The 24,578-nt window shown below is 41.7% G+C and overlaps 1 protein-coding gene across 17 annotated transcripts in view; it reads right to left on the bottom strand.

Annotated features, from left to right (window-relative positions):
• The window catches only part of LOC139553097 (plasma membrane calcium-transporting ATPase 2-like), a 256,276-nt gene that overhangs the window by 62,668 nt on the left and 169,030 nt on the right, over positions 1 to 24,578 (bottom strand). For 12 of the 17 annotated variants that reach the window (XM_071365060.1, XM_071365054.1, XM_071365154.1 and 9 more), the window contains 4 exons: positions 22,654 to 22,695; positions 10,569 to 10,733; positions 9,438 to 9,652; positions 5,745 to 5,987 (listed from right to left, as the gene is read on the bottom strand). In XM_071365060.1, the coding sequence (XP_071221161.1) occupies positions 5,745 to 5,987; positions 9,438 to 9,652; positions 10,569 to 10,733; positions 22,654 to 22,695 (665 nt within the window). The remainder of the gene's footprint in view (positions 1 to 5,744; positions 5,988 to 9,437; positions 9,653 to 10,568; positions 10,734 to 22,653; positions 22,696 to 24,578) is intronic. The other 5 variants (XM_071365079.1, XM_071365086.1, XM_071365118.1 and 2 more) reach the window with 1 other exon arrangement.

Here is a 24,578-nt window from a genome sequence, read left to right as displayed (position 1 = left end):
CTGTATTCTATTCTATTGTATTTTAGTCTATGTATTACTCATCTCATATGTATATACTGTATTCTATCCTATTCTACTGTATCTTAGTCTATGTATTACTCATCTCATATGTATATACTGTATTCCATACTATTCTACAGTATCTTAATCCATTCCGGTCTGACATTGCTCGTCCATATACACTACCGGTCAAAAGTTTGGGGTCATTTAGAAATGTCCTTGTTTTTGAAAGAAAAGGTCATTTTTTGTCCATTAAAATAACATCAAAATTGATCAGAAATACAGTGTAGACATTGTTAATGTTGTAAATTAATATTGTAGCTGGAAATGGCAGATTTTTTATGGAATATCTACATAGGTGTACAGAGGCCCATTATCAGCAACCATCACTCCTGTGTTCCAATGGCACGTTGTGTTAGCTAATCCAAGGTTATCATTTTAAAAGGCTAATTGATCATTAGAAAACCCTTTTGCAATTATGTTAGCACAGCTGAAAACTGTTGTTCTGATTAAAGAAGCAATAAAACTGTCCTTCTTTAGACTAGTTGAGTATCTGGAGCATCAGCATTTGTGGGTTCGATTACAGGCTCAAAATGGCCAGAAACAAATAACTTTCTTCTGAAACTCATCAGTCTATTCTTGTTCTGAAAAATGAAGGCTATTCCATGCAAATAATTACCAAGAAGCTGAAGATCTCGTACAACACTGTGTACTACTCCCTTCACAGAACAGCACAAACTGGCTCTAACCAGAATAGAAAGAGGAGTGGGAGGCCCCGGTGCACAATTGAGCAAGAGGACAACATTATTAGCCTGGGATCTAGACCACGTGGTAATGGCCCAAACAACAACACAATTAGCCTGGGATCTAGACTACGTGGTAATGGCCAGACAACAACACAATTAGCCTGGGATCTAGACTACGTGGTAATGGCAAGACAACAACACAATTAGCCTGGGATCTAGACCACGCGGTAATGGGCCAGACAACAACACAATTAGCCTGGGATCTAGACCACGTGGTAATGGCCAGACAACAACACAATTAGCCTGGGATCTAGACTACGTGGTAATGGCAAGACAACAACACAATTAGCCTGGGATCTAGACTACGTGGTAATAGCAAGACAACACCACAATTAGCCTGGGATCGAGACTACGTGGTAATGGCCCAAGGAACAACACAATTAGCCTGGGATCTGGACTACGTGGTAATGGCCAGGCAGTAAAGCACCAACTTCTCTTCACACTACTAACAAGAAAAGGACTAATGACGCATCCCTCTTCAGGGGATCTGTTAGTCTGCCCTCTCTCAGTCTGATTCCCCAATGCTCTACCGCTGACACGGTCCTGTCTGGTGTGAATGTCTACCGCTGACACGGTCCTGTCTGGTGTGAATGTCTACCGCTGACACGGTCCTGTCTGGTGTGAATATCTACCGCTGACACGGTCCTGTCTGGTGTGAATGTTCTGCAGTCACACCGCTGACACGGTCCTGTCTGGTATGAATGTTACAGGAAATGTAAAAGTAGGAGAACTTCCTGCGTTGAGAAAAGGAAGACGTATCTCAGGATACTATACTATATTTCCTCAGTTAGTGGGAGGGATTTGGGACGAGGAAATTAATTATAAACTTACTCTACATATCAATCACCCAAACCGCCCAAAACTTTTTCAGACATTATTCTCGAAGGTGGTTTAGAACAGAGAGAGAGGGAGAGAGATGATCCATTTCGAGTCTCTATCATGTGATGACTCAATCCACACCAGTGATTACATAATATCCTGTTACAAAGACAGTCCTACTGGTGCTATGCAGGCTGGGGAAAGTAGAGGCTTCTGGGGGATGGAGTTCTAACAGAACAGAACAACAGAGGCCTCTGTGGTATGGAGTCATCTTGGTTTCTGGGCAGCTGTGGGAAGCAAGGGTTTCTGGGGGATGGAGTTGGATGAAGGAACAGAATAAGAGTCCTCCTGGTACTGAGAGAAGCATAGCATACTGGGGGATGGATTTCCAACAGAACAGAAACATAGAGACCTCTGGGGGATGTAGTTCTGTTAGTTGCTGGGCAGACTGTGGGAACCAGAGGCTTGTAGGGGAAGGAGTCATTTGGTGTGCAACAATAGTTCGAACTTAGGTCCCTGCTGATTGACGCCAGTTTAAAAGGAATCTGAAATATTACAGTATTTTCTCTGTGTGGTTATCAAAGCCTTCTTTGGCAGTCTAGAGAGACCAGAGCCATTATGTAAACTGAGATCCTCCTCTCTGAGCTCTTTGAGGCAGTCAGGACAGGATGAGGCCTCAGAGGGCCTGCAGAGGGGAGTTCTGAGACTGAGGATATCCTAAATACATACCCGTGCTATCTTTGTAGAGGTTGAGCGTGTCCTCAAAATGTACATTGTTCTAGCTTTGAGGTTCTGAAGCCTCTGGAATGCAGCTAGCTGCCGTGAGGTGTTGTGAGCTATTAGAATAGTTTGCCTAATTTCAGTTTACAGTACGTGTCAAAGTAAGTGCAGAGAATCATTGTACCATCTAAACTGTTTGGAAATATATTTTCCATAACAAATAATATTGTATTTTCTTCTGTTTGAAGCTGGTGAACAAAACCAAAAGACACAAAAACTAAACTTAAGAACAGGAAGCATAGAGAATATATCTACAGCACCCACCCAGATACCTAGACGGGACAGACGGCAGACTGTGAATCTAGCAGTGTTTCCCTGTCATCGCTGGCTTTGTGACTGACAGGCGCCTGTCCTATCAACAGATCACTAGAAGACACATATCGTTCATTCTAGTGGGAGAGGGCTCGACAGACTTTTATCTGTAAGGGAATTGAAAAGTAGTCTAGTTCATTTAAAGCCGCAATATGGAACTTTTTAAGGGTGACCCACTGAATTCACGTAGAAATGTGTGTTCTAGAACTGTCATTCTCATTGAAAGCAAGTCTAAAATGCTGTAGATATGTTCTCTATGCGCTACTTCTATGCTTCCCGTTCTCAAGTTTAGTTTTTGTGTCTTTTGGTTTTGTTCACCAGCTTCAAACAGAAGAAAATACAATATTTTTTGTTATGGAAAATATATTTCCAAATAGTTTAGATGGTACAATGATTCTCTACACTTACCTTGACACGTACTGTAAACTGAAATTAGGCAAACTATTCTAATTGTAGCAACCATGAAATGGTGGAGCGATTTCTGCATACTCCATCTTTAAATGTAAAAAAGTAGTTGGCTGAAAATGAGTCTGTAATCGACTGTATAACCGACAGCCGGCACTAGTGGAGAACACTGATGTTACCAGTAACGTGGTATAGGAGCAGGGTGTATTAAGTAGCACTAGTGGAGAACACTGATGTTACCAGTAACGTGGTATAGGAGCAGGGTGTATTAAGTAGCACTAGTGGAGAACACTGATGTTACCAGTAACGTGGTATAGGAGCAGGGTGTATTAAGTAGCACTAGTGGAGAACACTGATGTTACCAGTAACGTGGTATAGGAGCAGGGTGTATTAAGTAGCACTAGTGGAGAACACTGATGTTACCAGTAACGTGGTATAGGAGCAGGGTGTATTAAGTAGCACTAGTGGAGAATACTGATGTTACCAGTAACTTGGTATAGGAGCAAGGTGTATTAAGTAGCACTAGTGGAGAACACTGATGTTACCAGTAACGTGGTATAGGAGCAGGGTGTATTAAGTAGCACTAGTGGAAAACACTGATGTTACCAGTAACGTGGTATAGGAGCAGGGTGTATTAAGTAGCACTAGTGGAAAACACTGATGTTACCAGTAACGTGGTATAGGAGCAGGGTGTATTAAGTAGTACTAGTGGAGAACACTGATGTTACCAGTAACGTGGTATAGGAGCAGGGTGTATTAAGTAGTACTAGTGGAGAACACTGATGTTACCAGTAACGTGGTATAGGAGCAGGGTGTATTAAGTAGTACTAGTGGAGAACACTGATGTTACCAGTAACGTGGTATAGGAGCAGGGTGTATTAAGTAGCACTAGTGGAGAACACTGATGTTACCAGTAACGTGGTATAGGAGCAGGGTGTATTAAGTAGCACTAGTGGAGAACACTGATGTTACCAGTAACGTGGTATAGGAGCAGGGTGTATTAAGTAGTACTAGTGGAGAACACTGATGTTACCAGTAACGTGGTATAGGAGCAGGGTGTATTAAGTAGTACTAGTGGAGAACACTGATGTTACCAGTAACGTGGTATAGGAGCAGGGTGTATTAAGTAGTACTAGTGGAGAACACTGATGTTACCAGTAACGTGGTATAGGAGCAGGGTGTATTAAGTAGTACTAGTGGAAAACACTGATGTTACCAGTAACGTGGTATATGAGCAGGGTGTATTAAGTAGTACTAGTGTCTTAGTATTTTACAAGTATCTTGGTGGTGTATATAGTATTTTACCAGTAGCGTGGTATAGGAGCAGGGTGTATTAAGTAGTACTAGTGTCTTAGTATTTTACCAGTATCTTGGTGGTGTATATAGTATTTTACCAGAATCTTGGTGGTGTATATAGTATTTTACCAGTATCTTGGTGGTGTATATAGTATTTTACCAGTATCTTGGTGGTGTATATAGTATTTTACCAGTATCTTGGTGGTGTATATAGTATTTGATCAGTATCTTGGTGGTGTATATAGTATTTTACCAGTATCTTGGGGGTGTATATAGTATGTTACCAGTATCTTGGGGGTGTATATAGTATGTTACCAGTATATTGGTGGTGTATATAGTATGTTACCAGTATCTTGGTGGTGTATATAGTATTTTACCAGTATATTGGTGGTGTATATAGTATTTTACCAGTATCTTGGTGGTGTATATAGTATTTTACCACTATATTGGTGGTGTATATAGTATTTTACCAGTAACTTGGTATAGGAGCAGGGTGTATTAAGTAGTACTAGTGTCTTAGTATTTTACCAGTATCTTGGTGGTGTATATAGTATTTTACCAGTATCTTGGTGGTGTATATAGTATTTTACCAGTATCTTGGTGGTGTATATAGTATTTTACCAGTATCGTGGTGGTGTATATAGTATTTTACCAGTATATTGGTGGTGTATATAGTATTTTACCAGTAACTTGGTATAGGAGCAGGGTGTATTAAGTAGTACTAGTGTCTTAGTAGTTTACCAGTATCTTGGTGGTGTATATAGTAGTTTACCAGTATCTTGGTGGTGTATATAGTATTTTACCAGTATCGTGGTGGTGTATATAGTATTTTACCAGTATCTTGGTGGTGTATATAGTATTTTACCAGTATCTTGGTGGTGTATATAGTATTTTACCAGTATCTTGGTGGTGTATATAGTATTTTACCAGTATCTTGGTGGTGTATATAGTATGTTACCAGTATCTTGGTGGTGTATATAGTATTTTACCAGTATCTTGGGGGTGTATATAGTATTTTACCAGTATCTTGGTGGTGTATATAGTATTTTACCAGTATATTGGGGGTGTATATAGTATTTTACCAGTAACTTGGTATAGGAGCAGGGTGTATTAAGTAGTACTAGTGTCTTAGTATTTTACCAGTATCGTGGTGGTGTATATAGTATTTTACCAGTATCTTGGTGGTGTATATAGTATTTTACCAGTATCTTGGTGGTGTATATAGTATTTTACCAGTATCTTGGTGGTGTATATAGTATTTTACCAGTATCTTGGTGGTGTATATAGTATTTTACCAGTATCTTGGTGGTGTATATAGTATTTTACCAGTATCTTGGTGGTGTAGGCGCTGTTGAGGGAGATGGCATTGACCAGTATGTCCAGAGACTTGGCCGTCAGCGCTCCGGGGTCTGGTATCTCCTTATAGTGGACGTCTCCCACGTAGCACGCTACGGCCGTCATGCGGTTGGTGGTCAGAGTGCCGGTCTTGTCGGAGCAGATGGCCGTGGCGTTCCCCATCGTCTCACACGCATCCAGGTGACGCACCAGGTTATTATCCTTCATCATTTTCTGTTGAGGAAATATGAACTATCTTCACAACAACCTCAACGGAACAGTTGCTAACTAGAATCCAGCAAACACTCTACAGTGATTGGTTGAACTATGTTGCGTATGTGGATACGTAGCTACAGATTCTTGAATTGCTAAATAAAATACCCCTGATGAGGAAGCATCTCAGAAGGTTCCCAGAACTTGTGTTAAGTCGTTCTCATAACATAACTACTGTCCAGTTTGTGGTGACGATTATAGAATGTTTGTATACAACATTTGACTGATGTTTCAAGAACGTTCTCAGAACCCATTTAGTCTGTTCTTTAAAAGGTTCTAGAACACATTTAATCACATTTAATCATTGTGATTTAATCATTCTTTTAAAAGGTTCCCAGAATGTGTCATTAGGTTGTGGGAACAGTCTGGTGGGAACATTGTGGGAACATCACAAAAGTTATGCTCCCAAAACACAAAATCTGTCCAGTTGTAGGAATGATTCTACAACGTTTCTTTTAGGGCGCAAAAACATTCACCTGATGTTACAAGAACGTTCTCAGAACCCATTTAGTCTGTTCTTTAAAAGGTTCCCAGAATGTTTAAATTAAGTTGTGGGAACGTTGTGTGGGCATGACAAGATATATGTTCTCAAAACACAAAAACTGTCCATTTGTGCAGATTATTACAATGTTTCTATTAAGTTGCAACAAACATTCACCTGGTGTTACAAGAACGTTCCCAGAACAAATGTTTTTAAAGTTCTTCAAAAGTTCCTAAAACATTGATTTAGTTTGTGGGAACATTGTGGGGATAAGAGATAGGTTTCCAAAACACTAAAACGGTCCAGTTATGCTGACATTCACATCATGTTTGTATCAAGGTGCACAAAACATTAACCTGATGTTGCAAGAGTTTTGGCAGAACAACCTTTGAGGTCTTTAAAAGGTTCCCAGGACATGTAATTAGGTTGTGGGGAAAAGTGTGGGTACATTACGAGAGATAGGTTTCCAAAACACAACATATGCTCAGTTGTGAGGAAATTCATACACTGTTTAAGTTAGGTTGCACAGCGCATTCCCTTAATGTTGTAAGAATGAAATGTCTGTTTTAATGATGTTTACAGCATATTTGTTTTAGGTTTAACATAACTGTCCTTTGATGTTTACACAATATACATTTTACCTTGTCTTTGAGATTTCTCAGAACATTTCAAGAACATTTAAAAAAATATATATATAGTTAAGTTTGACCTAATATATTATTATATTTTTTAAACAGATTGGAATACATCCCCATGATGCTTCACTCCAGATTTAACGGCAGTTCACACTTGAATACTGGTGTTGTAGGTGACATAGAGTTACTTTTTCATTTCATTCACAGGACATTTGAACAGCATTTAAATCATACAAACACAACCATATTTGTTTTTACACTTCATATGTTAACAATCTGCACATGTGGGGGATTGAACCTGTGATGTTTTGTTTCCTAGCCAGATCATTAACCCTCTGCATCATCAGGGGAGAGTTATTTTGAAATTGAGAAAAGGTAAAAAAAAAGAATCGTATTTAGTTTGAAGGTTCTGAGTCTGTATTTAAGAAGCATATGAATAGACAAGAATACAAGTCATTTAAAGGCTCTATCCAACTAAAATCACATGTCATAAGACTGTCAACACGTGATGAAGAAAGACAATCCTAAAATACAGTGTTACATGTATGCAGAATACGAAGAGGTTGAGAACATTTCAATAACTCAGAAATTGCGTTCAGTTTCCTGATTGACCATATTTGACTAAAAAAAGAAACACACAAGGTGTCCCCTGGTAGCTCACAGAGTTAATTATCTGGCTGCAGGTCCAAAGATTGCAGATTAAATTCCACATATTCTATAACCATGTTTCACTAAAGAAAATGTAAATTGAGGCTCAGATAAAAAGACTAAAAGAGAAGATGTCCAGATGTATAAATTACATCAGAAATGCAGAATTTAGTTAAAAAATATACTGTACAACTTTCTTTTAAACCCACCCAATATACACTACCGGTCAAACGTTTTAGAACACCTACTCATTCAAGGGTTTTTCTTTATTTTTACTATTTTCTACATTGTAGAATAATAGTGAAGACATCAACACTATGAAATAACACACATGGAATCATTGTCAACATATGGCGTGTAAAAAAAGATGGTTGTGTTTGTGTAATTAAATGTTGTTGCTCAAATGTCCTATAAATGAAATTCAAATGCCACGTGTGTCTCTATATGTTTTTCCCCTATATGAGAATTACCGTTAAATCTGGATAGAAATCTAATGTATTCCAACCTGCTTCATCTGCATGCTGAGAATGTTGTGGTAATATTATGTCAAACTCAAATATAAATCAAATTTCAAATCAAATGTATTTATATAGCCCTTCTTACATCAGCTGATATCTCAAAGTGCTGTACAGAAACCCAGCCTAAAACCCCAAACAGCAAGCAATGCAGGTGTAGAAGCACAGTGGCTCGGAAAAACTCCCTAGAAAGGCCAAAACCTAGGAAGAAACCTAGAGAGGAACCAGGCTAAATGTTATTGAGATGTTCTGAGGACGTCCAAGACAAGACAAAATGTATAGTGCATTAACATCAATAGAATATTAAGTTAATAAAACGAAATAATAAAATAATATTATGTAAACCTAAAACAAATATGCTGTGAACGTCATAAAAACAGCATAATATTATACAGTATTATATTTATATTTATATATATTTATATTATATTTCATTCTTACAACATTAAGGGAATGTCCTGTGCTACCTAATTTAAACATTATATGAATGTCAGCACATCTGAGCATATTTTGTGTTTTGGGAACTTATCTCTTGTCATGTCCCCACAATGTTACCACAATCTAATGAAAAAAAAAATATGTTTTGTCAACATTCTTGCAACATAAAACGAACGTTTTGTGCACCCTGGTACAAACATTATCTGAACGTCAGCACAAGTGGACAGTTTCAGTTTTTTGGGAACATATCTCTTGACAACGTCCCCACAACGTTCCCACAACCTAATGAAACATTCTGGGAACCTTTAAAGAACAGATTCAAAGCATTACAGGAACGTTCTTGCAACATCGGGCAAATGTTTTATATAAACATATAAACTTTTGGGTATTGTCCTGTGATGGCTGTTACAGATGCTGTGCACTACATTGTAGTGACCGTCAGGAGAACATTCCAACGATATTTAATGTAAAACATTTTTGATAAATTACATAGATTTTTATCAAAAACATTCCTTTGGGATGTTATCATCCTAACGTTAGATAAAAACCCTTACTAGAACTTAATGGGAATCTAATGTTCTGGGAATGTTCCCGGTTTACTGGGATCATTCTCGTCATTCTCACGATTCCAATCCTTTGACACTTCTAATTGGTCAGAAATCAAATATAAGACAAAAGGCAGAACATGTGTCACCTTGACAGAGTAGGCCAGGGAGATGGTGACGGCCAGGGGCAGCCCCTCGGGTACAGCCACCACCAGCACGGTGACACCGATGATGAAGAACTTGACGAAGTATTGTACGTAGATGGGAGTGCACTCCGTCAGCCACGGCCTCTTCTGCAGGACAAAGTTGTCCACAGCAAAGTACAGCACCAGGATGATCACTGTGATGGCTGACATCACCAGACCTGGAGGGACAAGGACAAGGAGAAAGTTAATCTACTCTTCCTATATATTCTATTCTATTCTACTCTATTATATTCTACTTTATAATATTCTACTGTGCTCTACTCTACTGTACTCTACTCTATTCTACTGTACTCTATTCTACTCTACTGTACTCAACTCTATTCTACTGCACTGTACTCAACTCTATTCTACTGTGCTCTACTCTACTCAACTCTATTCTACTGTGCTCTACTCTACTCTACTCTATTCTACTCTATTCTATTCTGCTCTATTCTACTGTGCTCTACTCTACTCTGCTCTACTCTACTCTGCTCTACTCTACTCTACTACAGTGCTGTGATGGCTGACATTACCAGACCTGGAGAATAATAAGGACAAGATGTCTGCGGCTGTCCTTACTGTACATTACTTCTCTTTTACTTTTCTTTACTTGTAAACAGATTAAAGATGCATGGCTTTTTTTATACAGGCAGGTAGCCTAGTGGTTAGAGTGTTGGACTTGTAACTGAAAGGTTGCTAGATCGAATCCCTGAGCTGACAAGGTACAAATCTGTTCAGTTCTGCCCCTCAACAAGGCAGTTAACCCACTGTTCCCCGATAGGCTGTCATTGTAATTAAGAATTTGTTCTTAACTGAGTTGCCTAGTTTCATAAAAATAAATAAATACAAATTAAACTTCACAAATCATCAGCAGCAGCAGTGCATTAAATATGTACCTCTGTGATTCCACATAGACCAATGACTCCTACATTTAATTCTGCCAGTAATATGATCTCCCTATTTCATCTCAGAATACCATCGCGATATGATCTACTGCCCCATTGAGATAAATAATTGATCATATATTGAGTGGTCTGATCAACGTTTCAAAGCCTATTGATTATGGATTATATCATTTTGATTGATCTGCCGTACCTGCTTTGCCGATCTGAACAGCCAGCTTGGTCAGTTTCCCCTGGAGGACAGACTTCTCCTTCTTGGAGACATTTGCTTTCTTCTTCTCCTTCTCCTCTATCTCTCCTCCCTCGGCGCTCTTCAGAGGCTGCATCTCCATGGCAGCCGCTCCATCCTGTTTCTTCACTGAAACAATCAGAGGAACACAAAGACAGAGGTTATTATGGGATCGGGGCCTTCCCTAGCCTTTTCAGGGCCGAAGCGAAATTTGTTTTTTTGTGGTCCCCCCTCTTGAAGGCAGAGAGAAAAATGTAAGTTTTAAAGTTAATGTCCAGCCATTCCACACATTTTGCCATGTGGCATAGGTAAATGTTGCAGTTTTAAAGCAAGTTTTCGGCAGTTGTACACATTTTGCCATGGGACGGAGAGAAAATGTTTCAAATTTATAACTAATTTAATTTATTTCATTTTGCGATTAAAGAGAGAAATGTGTGCAGTTTAAAGCTAATTTCCTGCAATTCTACAGATGTTGCCATGACTTATGCCATGTCAATATGATATTCTGAATGAGACTGACTAACAAAATCAATAGGTGCCCCCCCTGGAGGTCAGGGCCCCCGGTTGGTAGTTGGCCATGATTACTACCAGTTTATATAACTGGCTGCTAGACTAATTTACCAATCTAAACATTGTTAGCTGACATGGCTAACATCGCTAACATGGCTAGCATGTCTAACATCGCTAACATGGTTAACATGGCTAACATCGCTAACATGGATAGCATGGCTAACATCGCTAACATGGATAGCATGGCTAACATCGCTAACATGGATAGCATGGCTAACATCGCTAACATGGCTAACATCGCTAACATGGATAGCATGGCTAACATCGCTAACATGGCTAACATCGCTAACATGGATAGCATGGCTAACATCACTAACATGGATAGCATGGCTAACATCGCTAACATGGCTAACATCGCTAACATGGATAGCATGGCTAACATCGCTAACATGGCTAACATGGCTAACATGGCTAACATCGCTAACATGGCTAACATCGCTAACATAGCTAACATGGCTAATCGAATGACTGTCAGTTACTGACATAACAATAGAGAGACTGCTGATGCAGAACCCGAAAGTTGAACTCACACCTTGTGTTTCTACGTAAACAGTATTTAAAGTATATACATACACTACATGGCCAAAAAACACACAGCAATGCAATGCAGCAATGCCAACTTCATAGACGAACACTGGCAGTAGAACGGCCTTACTGAAGAGCTCACTGATTTTAAACTTGGCATCGTCATAGGATACCACCTTTCCAACAAGTCAGTTTTCCAACAAGCGCGTATTCGACATGTCAAAATTGACTGTCCTAGATTAGTCCTATATGATAGATTAGTCCTATATGATAGATTAGTCCTATATGATAGATTAGTCCTATATGATAGATTAGTCCTATATGATAGATTAGTCCTACATGCTAGATTAGTCCTATATGATAGATTAGTCCTATATGCTAGATTAGTCCTATATGATAGATTAGTCCTATATGATAGATTAGTCCTATATGATAGATTAGTCCTATATGCTAGATTAGTCCTATATGATAGATTAGTCCTATATGACAGATTAGTCCTACATGATAGATTAGTCCTATATGATAGATTAGTCCTATATGACAGATTAGTCCTATATGATAGATTAGTCCTATATGATAGATTAGTCCTATATGCTAGATTAGTCCTATATGATAGATTAGTCCTATATGACAGATTAGTCCTACATGATAGATTAGTCCTATATGATAGATTAGTCCTATATGATAGATTAGTCCTATATGATAGATTAGTCCTACATGACAGATTAGTCCTATATGACAGATTAGTCCTATATGCTAGATTAGTCCTATATGATAGATTAGTCCTTTATGATAGATTAGTCCTATATGACAGATTAGTCCTATATGATAGATTAGTCCTATATGATAGATTAGTCCTATATGACAGATTAGTCCTATATGATAGATTAGTCCTATATGATAGATTAGTCCTATATGATAGATTAGTCCTATATGATAGATTAGTCCTTTATGATAGATTAGTCCTATATGATAGATTAGTCCTATATGATAGATTAGTCCTTTATGATAGATTAGTCCTATATGATAGATTAGTCCTATATGATAGATTAGTCCTATATGCTAGATTAGTCCTATATGATAGATTAGTCCTTTATGATAGATTAGTCCTATATGACAGATTAGTCCTACATGATAGATTAGTCCTATATGATAGATTAGTCCTATATGACAGATTAGTCCTATATGACAGATTAGTCCTATATGATAGATTAGTCCTATATGATAGATTAGTCCTATATGATAGATTAGTCCTTTATGATAGATTAGTCCTATATGATAGATTAGTCCTATATGATAGATTAGTCCTATATGATAGATTAGTCCTATATGATAGATTAGTCCTTTATGATAGATTAGTCCTATATGATAGATTAGTCCTATATGCTAGATTAGTCCTATATGATAGATTAGTCCTATATGATAGATTAGTCCTATATGATAGATTAGTCCTATATGATAGATTAGTCCTATATGATAGATTAGTCCTATATGATAGATTAGTCCTATATGATAGATTAGTCCTATATGATAGATTAGTCCTTTATGATAGATTAGTCCTATATGATAGATTAGTCCTATATGATAGATTAGTCCTATATGATAGATTAGTCCTATATGATAGAATAGTCCTATATGATAGATTAGTCCTATATGATAGATTAGTCCTATATGACAGATTAGTCCTATATGATAGATTAGTCCTATATGATAGATTAGTCCTACATGATAGATTAGTGATGTGACTATATGTTATTTATGTGACTAGATTTTCAAAAGTAACAAAACAAATCTTACTCTCTGTTCCTCAGGCTGCAGAGCTGTTCTCTCATCGAGTGATCAAATTTTCACCCGTCACACTATTCTCAATTTAATCTTCACTAATATGTCAAATTAATTTCGATTTAGTATGGCCCATTATCAAGTGGTCGGGAACAGGAGCAGGGGAATAAAGACAGTCTATATGAACTCGAATAGCGAATGGATCCCGTGGGCTGTCCCGCCGATCCGTTTTCCAATGATTTCTGATAGGCTACTTGGGTTTTATAGCGGGTCTGTGGTTAATATGAGCAGCTGAGAAGTCAATATAAAAACACTTATTTCACTCCAGGCATTTAACCAATGTTTTAGGACCATGCTCTCGATGCATGACAGGTGATATTCCACACAAACTCTGTATACCATGGTCTCTCCAGCCCTGTTCCTGCAGCTACCCAGTACTCTGTATGCCATGGTCCCTCCTACCCTGTTCCTGCAGCTACCCAGTACTCTGTATGCCATGGCCTCTCCTACCCTGTTCATGCAGCTACCCAGTACTCTGTATGCCATGGTCTCTCCAACCCTGTTCCTGCAGCTACCCAGTACTCTGTATGCCATGGTCTCTCCAACCCTGTTCCTGCAGCTACCCAGTACTCTGTATGCCATGGTCTCTCCTACCCTGTTCCTGTAGCTACCCAGTACTCTGTATGCCATGGGCTCTCCAACCTTGTTCCTGCAGCTACCCAGTACTCTGTATGTCATGGGCTCTCCAACCCTGTTCATGCAGCTACCCAGTACTATGTATGCCATGGGCTCTCCAACCCTGTTCCTACCCAGTACTCTGTATGCCATGGGCTCTCCAACCCTGTTCCTGCAGCTACCCAGTACTCTGTATGCCATGGTCTCTCCAACCCTGTTCCTGCAGCTACCCAGTACTCTGTATGCCATGGGCTCTCCAGCCCTGTTCCTGCAGCTCCCCAGTACTCTGTATGCCATGGGCTCTCCTACCCTGTTCCTGCAGCTACCCAGTACTCTGTATGCCATGGTCTCTCCATCCCTGTTCCTGCAGCTCCCCAGTACTCTGTATGCCATGGGCTCTCCTACCCTGTTCATGCAGCTACCCAGTACTCTGTATGCCATGGTCTCTCCATCCCTGTTCCTGCAGCTCCCCAGTACTCTGTATGCCATGGGCACTCCTACCCTGTTCATGCAGCTACCCAGTACTCTGTATGCCATGGGCTCTCCAACCCTGTTCCTGCAGCTCCCCAGTACTCTGTATGCCATGGGCTCTCCTACCCTGTTCCTGCAGCTCCCCAGTACTCTGTATGCCATGGTCTCTCCTACCCTGTTCCTGCATCTACCCAGTACTCTGTATGCCATGGTCTCTCCAACCCTGTTCCTGCAGCTACCCAGTACTCTGTATGCCATGGTCTCTCCAACCCTGTTCCTGCAGCTACCCAGTACTCTGTATGCCATGGACTCTCCAACCCTGTTCCTGCAGTTACCCAGTACTCTGTATGCCATGGGCTCTCCAACCCTGTTCCTGCAGCTACCCAGTACTCTGTATGCCATGGTCTCTCCTACCCTGTTCCTGCAGCTCCCCAGTACTCTGTATGCCATGGTCTCTCCTACCCTGTTCCTGCAGCTACCCAGTACTCTGTATGCCATGGTCTCTCCAACCCTGTTCCTGCAGCTACCCAGTACTCTGTATGCCATGGTCTCTCCAACCCTGTTCCTGCAGCTACCCAGTACTCTGTATGCCATGGTCTCTCCAACCCTGTTCCTGCAGCTACCCAGTACTCTGTATGCCATGGGCTCTCCAACCCTGTTCCTGCAGCTACCCAGTACTCTGTATGCCATGGGCTCTCCTACCCTGTTCCTGCAGCTACCCAGTACTCTGTATGCCATGGGCTCTCCTACCCTGTTCCTGCAGCTACCCAGTACTCTGTATGCCATGGTCTCTCCTACCCTGTTCCTGCAGCTACCCAGTACTCTGTATGCCATGGTCTCTCCAACCCTGTTCCTGCAGCTACCCAGTACTCTGTATGCCATGGGCTCTCCAACCCTGTTCCTACCCAGTACTCTGTATGCCATGGTCTCTCCTACCCTGTTCCTGCAGCTACCCAGTACTCTGTATGCCATGGGCTCTCCAACCCTGTTCCTACCCAGTACTCTGTATGCCATGGTCTCTCCTACCCTGTTCCTGCAGCTACCCAGTACTCTGTATGCCATGGTCTCTCCAACCCTGTTCCTGCAGCTACCCAGTACTCTGTATGCCATGGGCTCTCCAACCCTGTTCCTACCCAGTACTCTGTATGCCATGGTCTCTCCTATCCTGTTCCTGCTGCTACCCAGTACTCTGTATGCCATGGGCTCTCCAACCCTGTTCCTGCAGGTACCCAGTACTCTGTATGCCATGGGCTCTCCAACCCTGTTCCTACCCAGTACTCTGTATGCCATGGTCTCTCCAACCCTGTTCCTACCCAGTACTCTGTATGCCATGGGCTCTCCAACCCTGTTCCTGCAGCTACCCAGTACTCTGTATGCCATGGGCTCTCCAACCCTGTTCCTGCAGCTACCCAGTACTCTGTATGTCATGGGCTCTCCAACCCTGTTCCTGCAGCTACCCAGTACTCTGTATGCCATGGTCTCTCCTACCCTGTTCCTGCAGCTACCCAGTACTCTGTATGCCATGGGCTCTCCAACCCTGTTCCTGTAGCTACCCAGTACTCTGTATGCCATGGTCTCTCCAACCCTGTTCCTGCAGCTACCCAGTACTCTGTATGCCATGGGCTCTCCAACCCTGTTCCTGCAGCTACCCAGTACTCTGTATGCCATGGTCTCTCCAACCCTGTTCCTGCAGCTACCCAGTACTCTGTATGCCATGGGCTCTCCAACCCTGTTCCTGCAGCTACCCAGTACTCTGTATGCCATAGGCTCTCCAACCCTGTTCCTGCAGCTCCCCAGTACTCTGTATGCCATGGTCTCTCCAACCCTGTTCCTGCAGCTACCCAGTACTCTGTATGCCATGGGCTCTCCAACCCTGTTCCTGCAGCTACCCAGTACTCTGTATGCCATGGTCTCTCCTACCCTGTTCCTGCAGCTACCCAGTACTCTGTATGCCATGGGCTCTCCAACCCTGTTCCTGTAGCTACCCAGTACTCTGTATGCCATGGTCTCTCCAACCCTGTTCCTGCAGCTACCCAGTACTCTGTATGCCATGGGCTCTCCAACCCTGTTCCTGCAGCTACCCAGTACTCTGTATGCCATGGTCTCTCCAACCCTGTTCCTGCAGCTACCCAGTACTCTGTATGCCATGGGCTCTCCAACCCTGTTCCTGCAGCTACCCAGTACTCTGTATGCCATAGGCTCTCCAACCCTGTTCCTGCAGCTCCCCAGTACTCTGTATGCCATGGTCTCTCCAACCCTGTTCCTGCAGCTACCCAGTACTCTGTATGCCATGGGCTCTCCAACCCTGTTTCTGCAGCTACCCAGTACTCTGTATGCCATGGACTCTCCAACCCTGTTCCTGCAGATACGCAGTGCTTAATTAGGAAAACCAAGTGAAATCTGTACGGGAACATTGTTATTAAAATGTTTTCGGCAACGACACATCTTGCCCGTCTGCCCTGCACGATGAAATTAACAAAAGAGCGAGCGGAGAGATCGAAACGCATCTTCTGTTTAGCTAAAGTTGTCACCCAATTAACTATGAAAATATAAAAAAAACTATCAAAATACCAATTCACGCTAATTTTTAAGCTAACTGTAAGCTGCCCAACATAATGAATGAACCAACAGCATCCCCTAGATCTATACGTTCTCTCCTAGACTCATGGATAGAATGTTTGTAGCGTAGCATAAGGTAACCAGTCCATCCAGCATGCATAATAATACAGTCTACACTCATTACTAAAGTGTGTTTAATGTTGGAGTATAGGCTAGACCAATTATGTACCAAAGACATTTTAAATCAGTTTGATGTTTTTCTGTCGTGTGTAATATGCAGTAGACTATGCATTGTATAAAGGCATAATCATAATTTGAATTTAGTCTTTTGGGAGGGGGGGGGGGGGCTTAGGCTCATAATAAGCATCAGCTCTAAATATGCATAAGGGTGGTTTTTTAACGAATCATCACCTTAGAAAGGGCTGTCCATTTCGTTGTGTTAGGCTTTCAAACAACATCTACAATGACCATGTTTTATACTCAGTTTCAACTTCCTGTTGAACTACTTTCTTCAAAATGACCACAGCTTAGACTGGTCCTGTGGCCTAACGCTATACAGGAATGACCACAACTTAGACTGGTCCTGTGGCCTAACGCTATACAGGAATGACCACAACTTAGACTGGTCCTGTGGCCTAACGCTATACAGTAAAGACCACAGCTTAGACTGGTCCTGTGGCCTAACGCTATACAGTAAAGACCACAGCTTAGACTGGTCCTGTGGCCTAACGCTATACAGTAAAGACCACAGCTTAGACTGGTCCTGTGGCCTAACGCTATACAGTAATGACCACAACTTAGGCTAGTCCTGTGGCCTAACGCTATACAGGAATGACCACAGCTTAGACTGGTCCTGTGGCCTAACGCTATACAGTAAAGACCACAGCTTAGACTGGTCCTGTGGCCTAACGCTATACAGTAATGACCACAACTTAGGCTGGTCCTGTGGCCTAACGCTATACAGTAATGACCACAGCTTAGGCTGGTCCTGTGGCCTAACGCTATACAGTAATGACCACAGCTTAGGCTGGTCCTGTGGCCTAACGCTATACAGGAATGACCACAACTTAGGCTGGTCCTGTGGCCTAACGCTATACAGGAATGACCACAACTTAGGCTGGTCCTGTGGCCTAACGCTATACAGGAATGACCACAACTTAGGCTGGTCCTGTGGCCTAACGCTATACAGGAATGACCACAACTTAGGCTGGTCCATCCATTCAGGTGATACAGACCAGATATACAACCAACCTATTACACACCAGTGGTGCCCACCCAACAGAGACAGCAGTGGTGCCCACCCAACAGAGACAGCAGTGGTGCCCACCCAACAGAGACAGCAGTGGTGCCCACCCAACAGAGACAGCAGTGGTGCCCACCCAACAGAGACAGCAGTGGTGCCCACCCAACAGAGACACCAGTGGTGCCCAACCAACAGAGACACCAGTGGTGCCCACCCAACAGAGACAGCAGTGGTGCCCAACCAACAGAGACACCAGTGGTGTGCCCAACCAACAGAGAAAGCTGTGGTGCCCAACCAACAGAGACAGCTGTGGTGCCCAACCAACAGAGACACCAGTGGTGCCCACCCAACAGAGACACCAGTGGTGCCCAACCAACCTATTACACACCAGTGGTGCCCACCCAACCTATTACACACCAGTGGTGCCCAACCAACCTATTACACACCAGTGGTGCCCACCCAACCTATTACACACCAGTGGTGCCCACCCAACCTATTACACACCAGTGGTGCCCACCCAACCTATTACACACCAGTGGTGCCCAACCAACCTATTACACACCAGTGGTGCCCACCCAACCTATTACACACCAGTGGTGCCCACCCAACCTATTACACACCAGTGGTGCCCAACCAACAGAGACAGCAGTGGTGCCCACCCAACAGAGACAGCAGTGGTGCCCAACCAACAGAGACAGCAGTGGTGCCCACCCAACAGAGACACCAGTGGTGCCCAACCAACAGAGACACCAGTGGTGCCCACCCAACAGAGACACCAGTGGTGCCCAACCAACAGAGACACCAGTGGTGCCCACCCAACAGAGACACCAGTGGTGCCCACCCAACAGAGACAGCTGTGGTGCCCACCCAACAGAGACAGCAGTGGTGCCCACCCAACAGAGACACCAGTGGTGCCCACCCAACAGAGACACCAGTGGTGCCCACCCAACAGAGACACCAGTGGTGCCCACCCAACAGAGACAGCAGTGGTGCCCACCCAACAGAGACAGCAGTGGTGCCCAACCAACAGAGACAGCAGTGGTGCCCACCCAACAGAGACAGCAGTGGTGCCCACCCAACAGAGACAGCAGTGGTGCCCACCCAACAGAGACACCAGTGGTGCCCAACCAACAGAGACAGCAGTGGTGCCCACCCAACAGAGACAGCAGTGGTGCCCACCCAACAGAGACACCAGTGGTGCCCACCCAACAGAGACACCAGTGGTGCCCACCCAACAGAGACACCAGTGGGATATTCTACATCTTCAATACATTTATATGTCTACAGGTTCTAACGTCCCGCCGTAACTGTCTGAAGCAGTGATCCTTCTTAGGAAAAACATGTAACAGTTCCACATTTTACAGCGAAGACATTTCAAAATACGATCTAAGAATGAGGGTTGTTGCTCAGAAGTTTCATGGACAGTCATACTTCAGACAAAGGGGGGGAAAAACCACATCAACAAAAAGACTGTTCTGATCAGGTTAAGAAACGTACTCATTGTTGTGCGAGGTTAAAAGATACAGCTCACAACAGTCAATCCATATCTTTCCAACAGTCATTTATGGTTCGTTCCAACAATTCTGTGTAACTTGGTTAAAAAAAAAAATGTTTGATTTCACCTCATTTTCACACTGTGTCATAAAAAACATGTTCAAATTATTTAAAAAAAACATGTTTTTCCGTCTCAGGGTTGACTGTAACAGGGTTGACTGTAACCGGGTTGACTATAACAGGGTTGACAGTAACAGGGTTCATCGTAATGTGCCATGCTATTGTTTGAGGAGAGCTCCTAACAACAAAACACTTTTTTTCACCGCGATTGGTTTGATAAATTCACCTCTGAAGGTGAAATGTGTACTTACATTCTGAAATCTTGCTATGATTTGTCATCCAAAGGGTCCCAGAGATAACATGAAGTGTCGTTTTGTTAGATAAAATCCTTTTTCATATCCTAAAAAGGTCCATATAGCACGCACGATCGATTTTGTATTTCCACTCGTTCAATTTGCAAAGAAAGGAATCAGAAAATCTCACCCTAAACGTTGTTTGAACGAGTCAAATCACGTCCGTATTTATTCCTCAGAGATCCTAGAACGTAACCAGACTTCACTATATCATTAGGAGTGTAGTATATCTGGTCAGAGAGCGATGCCTTCATGGCACGCCGATGACGCGGGCGGTCTTCACTTGAACGACTCTAACTTTGTCAAATAAGCACCAATTGTAGTCAATCGTAGCTAGCTAGATAACCAATGAGCTGGGCTTTACGGAAGTATCTGGAAACCCTGTGTCTGTCGCAAAATGTAGCTGCTAACCTTGTGCCACCGCATGCCTTTTCCCTTTGGACAAAAATTATAAGAATATTCAGAGTTATGAAGTTATGAAAACTGGTTGTTTTGCAAATGTTGAACTTATAATATGGCTACTAATACTGAAAAAGCTCAATCAAAGTCAAAGTCAAAGTTTACAGATTTGACGATATTCTTGCAGAGAAAATGTAATATGAATGCAACTGTCTCCTTCATGATTTGCCCAAATGTACCTGGGTGACTTCACACTAAATGTCATGTAGTTCGCTCATACTTCAAGTTATCCGTCTGAAACACATTGCACATACACTGCTGCCATCTTGTGGACACCATCGGAATTACAACCGGAATGATGCTTGGAACTGGGAACCTTTCTGTTGCATTTCAAAGATGGTGGTAGAAAAAAACGTTGTATGGTTGTATTTTCTTCTACCAGATCTATTGTGTTATATTCTCCTACATTCAATTCACATTTCCACAAACTTCAAAGTGTTTCCTTTCAAATGGTACCAATAATATGCATATCCTTGCTTCAGGGCCTGAGCTACAGGCAGTTAGATTTGGGTATGTCATTTTAGGAGAAAATTGAAAAAAAGGGGGATATCCCTAAGAAGTTAAATCAGCCATGAATCCCCCCCGTGACAAGGGGAACGGACGCATGTGGTGTGCAAAAGGCAAAAGGGCAATTGAATGTAAGCATCACAAAAAAAAAATGTCATTGTTTAACAACTATTTATGGCCGTTCTGTCCATGGGTAACAGCAGCAGGGTTGACGTGTTCTGCTCAGTTTTCTACCACAAAACACCAGCAAGCGGCCAAAAAGATTAGAACCAGCTCACCTGCTTTTACACTATGATTTAACTACAAGATGTTGTTACAAAACTTTTTTTTTTAAATGATTGTTTGACCATATTAAAAAGAGAGTTCACTACAGGGTTCACCTTAAAATGAGGTACAGACGTAAATGAGTCACTAACCACATGAAATAAATAATCACAGTGACGGTGAAAACTTGATGGGATTAAGTGGGTTGAAGTCTATTATTCATTTAAAAATCTGATTGATTGAATTCTCCATCTGGTCTATATTAAAGGGCACTTCATTTAATATAACAGGCTTTCAAAAAGCAATATTAGTGCACAATTTCTACATAAAATATCAAAAGGACGTAAATGCCACTCATTTCATGGAACAACCCTTACGTATCCTTTGTTTTTTCATTAAGAATATGATTCTTAACATTTGTGTCTGTAGACAACATACAGTATTCTTCAGGAGATCAATAACAGACTCATTATTTGCCCTTGGTTACCTTATCACTTTGAGCACTGGTGGAAAACCCTGTTTAAAATACCCTGCACAGCCCTGTGTGACCTAACCTGTTAGCAATACACAGTGGTAACCTAATTTACAGGAGAGAGAGACAGAGAGAGAGAGAGAGGGCGAGAGAGAGAGAGAGAGAGGGAGAGGGAGAGGGAGAGGGAGAGAGAGAGAGAGAGAGGGAGAGAGAGGGAGAGGGAGAGAGAGAGAGAGAGAGAGAGAGAGAGAGAGAGAGAGAGAGAGAGAGGGAGAGGGAGAGAAAAACATTGAGACCTGGAGCCACAGCGCTGCAGACTGACTGACAACAACACTGCAGACACAAGACGTACATCAGGCGGATTGGATGTTAATTCAACATTAGAGGAACGTTCGAGCTAGGCTTGCACAAATTCTGATAACTTTCCCAAAATGAATAGGTTTGTCCAGAAATTCTGGTCGTAAAATTCATTAAATCAAGGAATAAGCAGAAAATCTGGAATCCTCCAACCAGGATTCCTGGAAAACCTGGGAATTTTGTGGGAAAGTTACCGGAATTTTTGCAACCCTAGTTAGAGCACATCCCAACCATGGGGGAAAGTTGAAAATAGGTTACCTTTAGTCTGGTTGTTCTCCATATTGCCATCCTGTATTTTACCTACGATGGAGACATACGAGACACAGAACAATAAGAACCAAAGCAGACAATAAACAAACAATCATTACAGAGGACAAACATTACAATGACATAAAAAGGAAAACAATAACATGTATATTTATTGAGCATTGTCAGGCGTACAGGACAGAAAAGCTACTTTTTAATGAGGTAGATGCTGCTTCAGGGATGGTCATTTGGACGTCTGCTAATTTTTCCAATTTGAATTGTTGTGTGTGTATGCCTGGGCTTGCTAACGAGTCAACAACTATTAGAAATAATGTCAATCAAAATAGATAATTGATAATACAATGAGATTAGAAAATAATGTGACTATTCAGTCAATTAGGAAATGTCATGTTTTGAAAGGTTGCTTAGGTGAACTAGAAAATAATAAAATATATATATTTGAAAACAGTGTATTTATTAATCGCTGTAAAAAAATAAACACACAGTTCAAACTGCAGTAATTCACTTTGTATTTCTGTTTCTGTCTGACAATGGGTGTGTTGGATGAAAACAGTAAGTTTACTTCAATAAACTTCAAAAGTGATTTGAGGGTGATGCAACTATTGTTATTTGATATCAAGTTTTGTCAATCGCTTGACGTTAAACTGTACTTGAATAACTACAATACTGATGCTATATCACAGATCAGATTTCCTCTCTATGGATCAGCGTGTTCATTTTGAAGAGCGACATACTCACAGACTACAGGAAGTGACATACTCACAGACTACAGGAAGTGACATCCTCACAGACTACAGGAAGTGACATGCTCACAGACTACAGCAAGTGACATACTCACAGACTACAAGAAATGACATACTCACAGACTACAGGAAGTGACATACTCACATACAGACTACAGGAAATTTCACATAATCAACAGTACAAGAAAAGCCATTCAGATATTTCATGAGGTATCAAGACACAGAATCACAGAGTTACAAGATACAGTACAATGAGGAAATAGAGCAACACACACACACACAGAGAGAGAGAGAGAGAGAGAGAGAGAGAGAGAGAGAGAGAGAGAGAGAGAGAGAGAGAGAGAGAGAGAGAGAGAGAGAGAGAGAGAGAGAGAGAGAGAGAGAGAGAGAGAGAGAGAAAAGGGAGAAAAGGGAGAGGAATTGAACGCTGGAGAGAAAAAGACAATAGGACAGAAATCCTCCCACAAATAAATATTTCTAAAACAGGGATTCTGAAGGAGACTAGCAGGGGTCTGATAGAAGGTTAAGGATGGAGGATAATGAAAGCCACATAATCCTACACAGAGCATTTTTACTCCAAGGTTCACCCTACCAACAACAGGATGAAAACTCATGTATTCATTCGTATCTACCGATTGAAAAACAAAACAATGTTTTTAAGACATAACTTGTTTTTAAGACATAAATGAAAGCGTTTAAGTTTAAGCTACTTTGAAAACGTACAGTAACTACCAGGCAGAAACATTTCGCCTACATTCACGGCCTGTTGCACACTGGGTAATGGTTCTCTATTCAGTTCATTGGATCTTTGAGGATGAACTATAACGGGAACTTTTATTTTTTTTATTTAGATACAACATTTAAAGAGTTCAAAAGTGGTTGGAAATTGAGTTGGATCCTGTTCAAAAGTATGACGCTCACGTTACTGTTGTGTACCAGACAGAAACTCTTCTCATCGCCTGCATCTGCACAATAACATTCCCAGACTGTTTCTCAGTCAGTCAACGTAATGGATACTTCTATTCAGTTCACTTCAAACATAACATCCGATCCGTTCCCAGAGGACACGGAAGGAAAGTCCCAGAGCTGAGAAGAAGACAGTACACAACACAATGCCTGCGTCACAAATGGCACCCTATTCCCTAAATAGTGAACTAATTTTGACCAGGGACT

The sequence above is a fragment of the Salvelinus alpinus genome, chromosome 2, assembly GCF_045679555.1.
Source record: "Salvelinus alpinus chromosome 2, SLU_Salpinus.1, whole genome shotgun sequence".
Taxonomy (NCBI): Eukaryota; Metazoa; Chordata; class Actinopteri; order Salmoniformes; family Salmonidae; genus Salvelinus; species Salvelinus alpinus.
Note: the sequence above shows the minus strand (reverse complement) of the source record. Positions and strands in the feature narration are given on the sequence as shown.